General features: G+C 38.2%; 1 protein-coding gene across 9 annotated transcripts in view; it reads right to left on the bottom strand.

Moving 5' to 3' along the window:
* The window catches only part of EYA4 (EYA transcriptional coactivator and phosphatase 4), a 76,918-nt gene that overhangs the window by 19,942 nt on the left and 44,720 nt on the right, over window positions 1–12,256 (bottom strand). For all 9 annotated transcript variants that reach the window (XM_026072814.1, XM_026072819.1, XM_026072823.1 and 6 more), the window contains 2 exons: window positions 7,600–7,736; window positions 5,988–6,071 (listed from right to left, as the gene is read on the bottom strand). In XM_026072814.1, the coding sequence (XP_025928599.1) occupies window positions 5,988–6,071; window positions 7,600–7,736 (221 nt within the window). The remainder of the gene's footprint in view (window positions 1–5,987; window positions 6,072–7,599; window positions 7,737–12,256) is intronic.

Consider the following 12,256-nt stretch of genomic DNA (forward strand, 5'->3'; position numbering starts at 1 on the left):
ATAAAAAGGAAGTTTTCCCCAGATGATTTGCTGAATAAAAAAGCACAACTCTTTGGCCCTCCGAGGGAAGATATTTAGCCAGATATTACTAGCATGCAGAGGAGTCAAGATCAGCTACAGCACTTCTGTATACCAAAATACAAATGACTTTAGTTACGTTAGTATGAAAGCACTAAATTGGAGTCAGACTGTCTGTCTGTTGACTTCTGTACTAGACTGGTCCATCCACTGGAATGCCTCCTGGGAGACTAGGTAAAAATAACCTGGGACGGCCAATATTTATATGTTTTGACAAAGAGGAAAGCATATCAGTGTCTCAAATAAAGCTCCAAAAGTTCCATATCCATTAGTGGAAGAAAATTATTTAGTATCATCTGGGAAGGTCAGGTTTCAGCCAAATATGTTTAAAATCATTTCATTTTTTGTAAAAAAAATACAAACAGACCAAAGTATTCTATATAAAATCTCAGAAGACAAACAGGGACTGACAGATTCAGTTTGACCGGATTTTGTACACATGAAGCCTTCAGAAAAAACAAGCAAGCAAACAAGCAAAATATGTGAAAAATACTGTCAGACTAGATTTTCAGTGGGTGACTGTCCTGAACAGACTTACCACAGTAGCATCTTCTGGAAAAAGTAGAAATGCTGAAGTTAAACACTAACATTTTTAGCTTACAGACACTTCCCTACATTAAGCAGGAATCTCAGATTTAAGTTCAGTTCTCATGCTCTCATACGTGATGCTTGTTCCCAGGAGAGTGTTATGAAGGTGGCAACGGAGGCAGAGAATACATCTTGTAATAGCTCTGTCTGGTAGCTGATAACGGAAAACTCACATACTCCTCAAGCAGTTTTTGCTCCATGCTCTCCAGAAGGCAGTAGGAAAACAGACTGAGGCCTTAGACAATCAGGGAGTGAAGGGAGAGCATACTTGGAGGTCATGAAAGATATGGTATAAATATGGAGGGACAAAAGCATGTTTATAAGTGAATTTGGGAGTGTCATCCTGGGCCCTAATGGTGACAAAGTTTTTCTGTTTAATGATTGGCCCAGCACAGTGTGAGCAATAGCAGACTTCTGGGCCCTTTCCAGAGCAGTGTACGAGGTTAAAGTGACCTCCTTGGCAACTTCTTGTCATTAGCTCTTCCATCAAAAATGTCAAAATGTGATCATCAAGTGTTTGTTTTGATTTTTGCACTTGGAGATCACATTTTCACTCTTCTATTGTCATGAGAGACTTTCATTCTTTTTTGACAGGCTTTACCTTGAGTCATGGCATTTATCTGGGCATCCCTGCCCGCTGGACTGACCTTGGAGAAATAAATGATTTCTTAATATTAGAAATGTAAATGCTCTGAAGAAGACAAAACTTCAGCTTAATCACCTTAAATCAGTGAGACTAACTGGAATTAATGGAACAAAGAATACACACTGTTCACAGAGAATAAGAATGTACCTCATAAACTTTAACAGATGATGACAGTCTCCTAACATATGTCCTGTGACATCAACAAATCCTTACTTAAGAGTTCAGCATTGTAGAAAACTGTATCTGCCAACTGGTGCTCAGCTGCAAAAACCATCATCAGCCACACAAGTCATAATATAACAGCTCAAATGCCAATGTTCATAATTTGTTACTGCAGTAAATAGTTAAAAATAGAATGTACTAGTTCTATGAAGTATGAAGCACATGAACAAATGAGATGAACCATGAGAAATACTCTTACTGCTGGGAAAGAGAACAGTTACCTGGAACCTAACAGAGATGTAGTTCTTATTTTTCATTTGTATTAGCTCTGACCAGCCCAATAAAATAACCAGTACACCAAAGTCAGACAGAAACACCCACAGGTAGAAAACAGCCAGGCAGAGAGTCTTCCTCTGGTAAGTTTTATATTTTGATTTTTTAAAGTGATACATTGACCAAACTCTGGTCAAATCTCTCCCACTTCAGTGGAGTTTAAAGCTATACTTCACTGGTGCTTACCTAAGAAGAAGCAATTTTCCCTACATTTCAAATGAGATACCTAAAGCGGGATCCTCAAAGTTAAATCTTTTTGCAAATCACTAGTTTTGTATTTATAATAACATGTTTACTGTAACAGTGACACATAATTCCGAAATGAAATCAATATCACACCATGCAAAGTGTTGGACAAGTATATAGCAAGGATAGTGTCCATTCTAAAATGTAGAAATCTTCAGGCCTAAGTCAGAAATCTGATGTTCTCTTGACAAATATATGATCTGAAACTTGACTTTACTGGATTCAGGCCTTCCCACATTTTCTCTGCTAATGAAAGCCCCCATTATCTATCTCTCCTAGTGGATGCTGGTTTGCCTTTCCCTTCTCCCTTCAACTTTAAATGTTTGTTAAAATGCAGAAATCTTTTGAGAAAGAGAATTTTCAGTTTGTCTACTGGCACCACTGTGACTCTCAAGAGCTTCTGCACATATATGCTGGTCTCTCCACCTGGCTGGCTGTAAGACTGTAACAGGCATGTCCACATATTGCAGTTCTATTCACAGCATTGCATGCACTGTCTGAATTGTAGCAGAGCACAGGGGATTAAAAGACTCATTTTTGAATGTTTTTTTTTTTTCCACTCACTGCAAGAAGTAGGGCAAAGAGCTACTGAAAGAGGGGAATGAAAGTTTACATATCAAGGAGTAGATGGGATAGAACTGAAGGAGTATCCTTAGCTGTCTAAATATTCACACTGGCTCTAAACCCAGCATTTAACCTCTTGAAAGTACAAAGTGAGCATACTTGGTATGCAAAGATACCTTCCCTTAAAACAATGTTCACATTGAAGACTAGCTAATCCCATTTAGAGTACCTGTAAATTTGGGCAAAAGGCAATACTCTGGTTTTGTCTTGTTTAATTTTGTGACTTCTTTTTTGGGAGTAATCCAATTACATCAAATAAAATACGCTCACAAAATATATAGGGAAGAGCACACTATACACAGCTGAGCATCAATGCAACACTACACACCTTCAAGTTTTAAAGCCAGATAGCAAATCACTGCAAAGAAATGATTTAGTATTACAACTGTTTGACACTACCCTGAAAATTTTTTCATTGTGAAGTAACAATTTTATGCCATCTTTCTAGGAAAAAACAGAATCTACAACACTTGAAACACCAATGCTCACAAGACTTCCCATTGAGAACCTCACAGTGAATGGAGTATTTATTCTCATGACAACCCAATTCTCCTTACAATCCAGACTTCAGTCTGGAATAAGACCTTGTTTACAGATTGAAATCATACACAGAAAACACAAGGGCCACATCTGCTAAAGAGGTCATGCTCCCAAAACTGACTGAAGTCCAGCTGTGCTATCTTTTCCATCTACAATGTCTAACCTCTTAGGCACTTAGGCTTAGATACATCCCATCTAAGTTAAGACAATACTTCAATGACATACTAAAGTTAGAGCCTAGTCATGTAAGCTCTCAATGTTTTCCCTTTCCTACTGCCCCAGCCTCCATGCAGTCAACAATATATAAACTATGAGATAAGAAATTACAACACATATTTGAGCTGTACTGCTAATTTCTTATTACCTTCCGAACAAGTTCTCAAAAAATATGTTATAGGTAGTTACTGCAAGAAGGAAAAGGACTACTATTTAATTTTACTGTCTTCCTTACGCTTCCCTATTTGCATGGGTGTTGCCTATCAGTAGAAAAAAGAAGTACTGTATTTAATAATTCCTCTCCTTTTGTTTCATGACTGTTCATGATGTTGGCTACTGATGCTTGGTTTATACAAGCCAGCTTTATTTGCTGCCATTACTGTTGGCTGTTAATATTCCATTACTGTTCTAAGGACTTTGCGTCAATTATAGGAACAGATGAGTTCTTAAAAAGCAGTAGTAGAGGGATTTTTTCAAATATCTCTACTGATAATAAAGTAAGAAACCAAGAGAAATTATGTTTCTGAAGCTGGCTCTAAGATAGTTTTCATAGTTATCTGTAAATGCTTAAGGATTATGAAATGTGTTCTGATTTTTAAAACTTTGTATTAAAATTGATTTCAGTTTCGATCATTTACATTATGAGATGGCAAAGAGTGTAGCATCAAACACAAACATCCTTAGGGCATAATCACACAGGATGAAAGAAATGACTGCATCAGTGGGGCAATTCAGCAAGTCCTCTGGTGGTATATGGGCTACACTCAAAGGTGATATAAATGTTCATGTCCACGTCCCTCTCTTGTTTTGATAGGTATAAGTTAGAAATGGCTCTGACAAAGTCACTGTTGTTATAGTGCCTGAAAAACAGCAGAAAAGGAATTTTTTGACAGGGTTCTGAAATGTGCGCTGATTTGGCACTGTGAATCTGCAAAATAGGCAAGTGTATTTTGTGCAAGAGATGAATAACTACCGTTACCTCAGCATTCCAGAAAAACAGGTTTTTGTCAGGGCCTGTGCGTTTTCCTATTATCTTTCTCTTTTCATAAGCACAAACAGCTGTCTTGAAACACAGAGGACTGGCCCATCAATGGTTATATACTGCAAATTCTGGCTTAGGAAATCTCTAAACCACTGGCTGTACAGGTTGGGTGTGGAAATCATTTCTCTAATATCCTGTTTCTCATACTCGTTTCTTCAGCATCAGATTCTGGCTGGGGTTAAGAGACAGGAAACTTAGACTAAACAAGCCTTCTTCTGACATCACTTGGACACAGTTACGTTCTTAGAAATAAACACCTCTGTATTACATCGAGTTGCACAATACCTAGAAAACCTTCTATACCCACATATGTACATACAACATCCTCTCCCCAGTCCTTTATTCATTAACAGAAAGATCTTTCACAAGAGGGGCTTCTCTGTCTGTCTTTCTCTCACACATATACATGCACAAAAAACAGCTCTGCAGATGGTTCTCATCCCACAGTTCGTGAACAGCTCTGCCATGCCAGACACCAGGGTGTTTATATTATCTCAGGTATGCTTAGGCAGAGGTGACAAAAGCAGAAAAACATTAAGGATACCAAATAAACAGTAYGCTTTTCCACACCCTTTGAAGATTCACAGCAGGAACCCCATGGACTTTTTTGTGACGTCCATGCTCACCCTCTTCCCTGTCCATTTTCTTATCCTTCAAATATTTGCTCTTATTTTTCATTTTATCCAGACTTTAAATTCAACCCTTCTCAGCAGTCCATTTCTGCTGCAACTCACTTGTCTTCCAACCAGCTCCTTCTCCCCAGTCTTTCACCCCTTGGCCAAACAGCCATTCCCCCACACTCAGGCCCTCACTGAGCCTCACAGGGGGCTCAGTGCTGAATCAGCAAGGGAACTCCTGCTTCTGCTCCTTCAGGCTGCCACTGCTTTTCTCTCCCTCACTCTCTTCCTGCTGCTTTGCCGCTCACTGCTCCATGACCTGAACTCCTTTTGGATCTCATCACAAGGGAGAGGATGAGTACAACTGACTGGCTGGTAAAGGGATTCACTCCCTAGCATTACTCATCCCAGAGCTAGCCAAGGGAACCAGAGAATCAGAGCAAAAGCTGGGGAGTCAAAGAATAACATCTGCAGCTGGCATTTAAACAGCTTGCTCTCTCACTTATTCATCCTGATTCATCAATTTCCCTGTAAATTCACCAGTCGTTTTCTTTTTCCATATTCCAATTTATTTGTTCTTTTTTCCTCCGTGCATCCAAATACTGTCAGTATAAACCTATTAGCACCCTGCAATATCTCTGCAGTACCTCAGGAACCTCATCCTTGCTCCTCTATGAAGTCTTCCCTCTGCTTCAGCCCTGCCTCATATATTGTTTAGGGTCTGTGTCTCATTTCTCCCCTTGACTTTTTCACATTAACCTTCTGAAAATAGGTTTTATTGTATGCCTTACCCTCTACCTTCTCCCAAGCCATTATGAACACCAGAGGTGAAAAAAATGTACAGGCCAGATAGTTATGATGCAGTCAATCAACACAGAATTCATGGATTACATACCTTGCCATACTTCTGTGCATAGGATCCTGTAAGCAGCGAATGAAAAACTATGATTGTTTCATCCAAATCCCAAACAAATACACGCTGAAAACAGAAGTGGGGACAATATTAATTCACAAATAACATCAAAGCCCTCCCACCACCACAGAGGCCAAAAATCAACTCAGTCCTAAACTTTAATTGTTTAAACAAAGCAGGTTATCTCTGAAAATCATTAGGAACAGTGTATCATGCATTTATTGGTAAAAAGTTAGGACTGTAGCATTTTCATTGCTCAACAAGCTCCTGTTCTTCCTTTAAAGAGCTTTTCAAATTAAGCTGCATAACACAGATGTCAGAAAACTCTGGGTCAAACATGACTATTAATTTAAGGATAAATAGTTCTCTCAGCTACCTCTGTGCAAATCTTACTGATTCAAGGCTCTTTTTGTTTCTCCTGCATAGCTAATATTAAGTCTTTGGTATGCCATACAGAATACACAATGTAAGTAATATTTAAAAAAGATTATTCTAACTTAAAAAAAAGAAAGAAACTCCTTATGTTGATCAGGGATTTGTATTCATTTTCAGTGGTAAACTATACAAGAAAGGAAAACTGAAATGTAAAAAGTTACAGTCTCTTCACTAGAAAAGTTATATGCCTTGAAGAGTAGGAAAAGTAGAAAAATTTTTAATAATTTCTGTATGCAACGACACCTAGAGCCAGTGCTTAGCACTGCAGCCCACCCTATCACCCAAGGAGAGCCTGTGTTGCCAGCCAAGTCCTAGCAAGTGCATCCTCTGTTATACCCAGAGATGTTCAGTGAACACACAGGCAGTGGGGCTGGCCAGGCTACTCACTCTGAATGCCAGTCTCATGGCAAGAGGAGGCACACGACACACACAGACAGCACATTCCTCTGATGCGACAGCTGAAGTGTTTCACACATATATGTGCTAAGCTTCTTTCTCCTCCTGTCACAGTAAGGCGGTGTGCTGCTAACACAGGAGGAATAAGACTACTAATTATGCTATCGCTAAGAGGTCACCTGTGTTTTGAATCATCACCCTGTATATTAGGCAGATAAACTTCTTCACTAAGGCTCTGTTTTTGCACATAAAGCATAGCCATCACTTCACTGATACAAACTACCTCATTGAAATCCATGACATTACTGACAAGCATAAAGACAAACTTGTACTTAAGTGTTTGAAAGGTTATGGCCAGATAATCTTGCCTATTTTCTCTGCATTCATAAATAAATGTAATTATGCTGAATAATACATGAGACTTCCTATTTAAAAAAAAATTAATTGTGACAAATTTGAACACAAAAGTCTCAGTTTTGTGGTTCTGTTGCATGAGAAACTGAAAGAGACTAGGGCTTAGGGGAAAAAAGCGCAAGGATGAATGACATTTATTTTTCTATCTAACTTTCTCATACAGAACAGTAATGTATCATTGTATGTGTATGTTAAAATAGCCACTAAGATCTGTTATATTCAGTTAATAAAAGAGTCTATGCTGTTTTCTGAAAAGCTCTAAGCTGTTTCCACAGCTGTAATTTGCAGAATTTACTTTCCATCAGAAGAAACCACCATATTACTATTCATCAATTACTACAGGGCATACCTCCAAGTCACTGTCCGGAGGGGGTGATGGATTATTCTTCCGCCCTCTACCCCGGGACTTTGACCCAGAACTCCTACATGTTCTCTCATCAAGATCTTTGATTGGCGTGGAGGGACTCTGTACTGTGTCAAACTCCCCTGTAAAGTCAACCATTCATGACAAAATTAATGGTGGATTTTTAAATAAGAAATACACTTTTTAAGTGGCTCTCATATCTATTTGGCAACTCAACCACAAGACACACTCAAATAAGTTGTAAGAAAAACAGTGATACTTGATTTGTTTTATGCAGATGGAATTTGCAGATGTCACAAACACTTCTGACTTTATCAAGGAAATGTTTATAAACCTTGGTAGAATAAGAGAAAGATTAAAATGACACATACATATGTGCAGACATATATACACATATACATGAGCATGTGCAAAATATTGATATATCCACAGGAAATACATTTTACAAGCCATACTAAAGACTTTCCAAAACATGAAGTGAATTTTAGTTAAAGTATTTTTTTTCCCAATGTTTAGAGTTCAGCTAGACTTATTTCCAAGTCCTGTGTTACTTTTACCAGAACACCCTTTGGTATTCCTCCATGCACTGGAATCCCCAGTCATCTTCCTGCTCCCATGTCACCTGCTCCTTATTAGAGTACACTTTTATTTTAGCATACCTTAACCAATTAAATTATTGAACAGTGGATTTGAAACAAAAAAGAAAGTATTTTAATAAACTGTAGAGTGTATTCTTATGGGACTCAGCAAAGGTTAAGAACAAAACAGGTTCAAAAATGAACTCCATCAATTAGCAGATAAAAGTCACAATATTAAATGCAATGTTTCAGACACTGCAAGAAAAGGACCAAGTCATACTTGCTGTCTTCTAATCATCCTTCTCTAAGTATCAGCTACTGCTTGCTGACAGAGAAAAAATACTGAGACAGAAGGACCTGTGATCTGGCATGGCATAGTTGCTCTTAGCGCACAGGTTTATCTCCGACTTATCCATTTAATCTGCTTTGCATCTGCTGGTAACAAATGGCTATGGAAGTGGTCGCAAACCAGTATCAATGTAAGACAGACAGACTTAAGAAAGTGCTGCCTGGGAAGGATGGTGTGGAATTTGCCCTAGTAAAGCATTTTTATGCCATAGCTCTGTATCTGGAAATTACTGGAAAAGTACTCATGACGGCACATCTTCAGAATAAATTAATACTCAGGACAAACATTTCCCAAGAACCATCCACAATGCATCTGATTTTGAGCTGGAATCTGAATATTATTCATTATTATTAAAGAGTAATTCACTTTGGACACCAAAGTCCACCAGGCAACAGAGGAAAAAGAACTCTTATGTAATCTTTACCTGACTGGATTTTCTTTTCTATTTCATCTGAAAGGTATACATGGCTTAAATCTTTGGGAGCAATGTGAAGAATTTGCACTGATTGGAAAGCAGAGGCAACTGACTCCTAAATCATGGGTAAGACAATTCAGCAGCGTCAATACTGTTTCATTATTGTGCATTCAAGAAACTTCCTCACGGATACTATATTGTGTTTTAAAATCAAGCTAAAGAACTTTGGAATGGAATTTTACAATTAATATTAAAGAATAGTACAAGATCAACTGACAATTATTTTATTTTATTCCTCTCCTCCCCCATGTTAAAGAATATTTCTATTACCATCAACTATATAAACCAACAAAAATCACAGGCCAAAGAAAAAGACCGGGTCATATGGGTCAAAATAGGGAATATTTCCAAGTTTATTTGTGGAAAGAAGCATTCTGAAGCATTTTGAACTCTTCCAACCACAGAAATCCAAAACAGTAACAGAAACAATACAACTTTGAGGTTGTTCATGAGCACACATGGCTTCTTCCTCACTACATTGACCACAGGTCACTCAAAATCAGAAGGCAACATTATGTATAGCACTGGCATATATTGATGCGAATCCTAACTTATAAAGATATTTTATGATTGCTCTTTGGCCATGGACACAGCAGTGGGTGGCATTTACCTTGATTTTAGAATGGCTTTCAACATTGTCTCCCATAGCATTTCAAGGAGATATGGACCAGATGGGTATACTAGAAATTGGGTAAAAAAATGGCTGGCCATTGAGTGAAAGGGACAAAATCACAATAAAAGATATTCTAATTACATACAAATTAAAAACTTTTCATAGTGAGAGTGCTTAAGCACTTGACATTGGTCAACAGTTCCTCAGGGTTGATACTGGGGCTAATACTGCTTAATGTCTTCTTCAGTGACCTGTACAAGGGGACAGAGTGCACCCTCAGCAGTTTTAAAGACAATACCAAACTGAGGAAGCAGTTGATATGCTGAAGGTCAAGGCTGCCACAAAGAAAGACCTTGACAGGCTGGAAGATTGGGCTGACAGAAGCTTCACAAATTTCACACAGTGTAAACACATAATGTAAAAAATGTAAAATTTAAAGATGTAGAAGTCCTGAATCAAAGATGGAATAAAACATGCAATAGCAGAGGCTGCTGACTGGCAGGTAGCAGCTCTGCACAAAAGACCCTGAAGATCCTGCTGGATCCATGCTGAACATGGGCCAGTAGTGTGTCCTTGCAGCAATGAAGATCAGCCTGCATACTGGGCTGTATTAGCAAGACAGTGGCCAGTAGATCAAGAGAAGTGTTTTTTTCCCTTTATTTGCAACTTGCAAGAACACATCTGGAAAAATGCCCAGTTTTGGGTCCCCAAGTACAACAGAGATATTGACAAACTGAAGTGAATCCAATGGAGGGCCACCAGTGGAGGGCCACCAAGACAGTTAAGGATCTGGAGCACATGACAGAAGGAAAGGCTGAAGGACTCTTCTCAGAGGTGTACAGAGAAAGGGAAAGAAGCAACGGACACAATTTGCAGCAAGGAATATTCCTGTTAGATACAAAGAAAAAAAATCTTCTCTGTGTGAGCGATCAGGCACTGTGACAAGTGCCCAGAGAGGCTGTGTAATCTCCATCCATGGAGATATTCAAAACTTGACTGGACACAGCCCTGAGCAACACCATCTAAGTTGGCCCTTCTGCAAGCAGGTTGGACCAAAAGTCCTCCAGAGTTCCTTTCCAATCTGCATGATTCTGTGTTTCTGTGGTCTTCCCCGAGTCATTCACCTCATCTTCCCTCCGCAACAAAGAAGCAAACAATTCTAGTCTAGCAGACCCAAGGATTTAGAAGAAAAAAAATGTCTGTAACCCCAGTGAAGAGTCTGAGAGTAACAACAGTTAAATCCTTCATCTCTTCCATCATTTAATTCTTTATACCTTACAGTGAACCATATACAGAAGATTATTACGAAGACATTCTTATAGAAAATAGGGAAGACATTTTTATACTATCTAGACTGGAAAAAATACTGTTGTATTTCTTGTGAGAATTTAAGCCCATAATGTCACATTCTAGACTGCGAGCTCCAGAYATGATGAGGAAAAAATTCAAGATTCAAGGAAAGGGAGAACATGAAGAAGAACAGTTACCCAGCCTATTAGTTAGGACGTTTACCTGGAAGAAGGACATATCTAGGTTCCACTGCCTTCTCCAGGCACACTTGTTCATTTGACTGAATGACTGATAAATGTGAATTACAAAGAGAGAGAGATTTTCAAGAACCAGAATCCACTTCCCCGTACCCCTGTGTGGAAGATGATGGTACCAATCCTCCATGAAACAGGAGGAAATTAAGACTGTATACCTCACTTCCTGGGAAAGTAACCTAATTATTCTGCTGTTGCCTGGAAGGAGATATCACTATTTTATTCTCAAACTAGATGATGAGTAGTTCAGTCTCTCAAAACCAATATGCTTCTTTGCTTATGCAGAATAGAGCCAAACTTTCACCTAAGAAGAGGTTTTAAGAACTGCAATTTGAGAATCCACTCCAGATACTGTTTTAGGTAGCTCTGTCCTGATTTGGATATGGCTCATATGTATTGTTTAGTATTTTATCTTTAATCTAAAACTCTCATTTGACAAGAAATGATGAGAAAATTAAGCAGCGATAATAATACCTAATGAATAATGATCCTGTGGTGTTTTTACTTTGTCCCTACAGAATGGAGAGAGGGAGTTCTTGTTGACTAATCACTTCTATTCCCAGCACGGTGTTGATGTCAGTAAGGACACTGCAGGCAGTGGAGTGATCAACAGAGTCACATTATCTTAGTTCTTTCTCTATAAAAAGAAGAGCAAAGTATACTTTGCACAAAATGATGTTTCATAACTAGATTCCCTGTGCAGCAAAAACCTACACTGACTTCAAAGTGATTATGCAAGATTTAAGTGCAAAAATATAATTTCCTAGTTTTTCTGACAAAGTGGAAAAAAACCTCCAAAACAAAAATCCAGAAACTAAAACACAAAAATTAAATAACTGAGCATGAATTACTTCATTCTTACCACAAAAGTTCTCATATTTATAAAATTTTACCATTTTACAACAAAATCAAGACTCATTTATACAGTAATGCATTAAAACATCTGTTCTCAATGATTGTGTTTACTCTACTCTACAAAAAATAAAATATAACAAACCCCTGTTCTAAATCTTCTCTGCAAGTATCTAATAGCTGAAGTAAATAACTTTAATTTTCATTTAGCATTAGTCATCACCAGTTGCC

The sequence above is a fragment of the Apteryx rowi genome, unplaced genomic scaffold (assembly GCF_003343035.1).
Source record: "Apteryx rowi isolate R43461 unplaced genomic scaffold, aptRow1 scaffold_351, whole genome shotgun sequence".
NCBI classification, from domain to species: domain Eukaryota; kingdom Metazoa; phylum Chordata; class Aves; order Apterygiformes; family Apterygidae; genus Apteryx; species Apteryx rowi.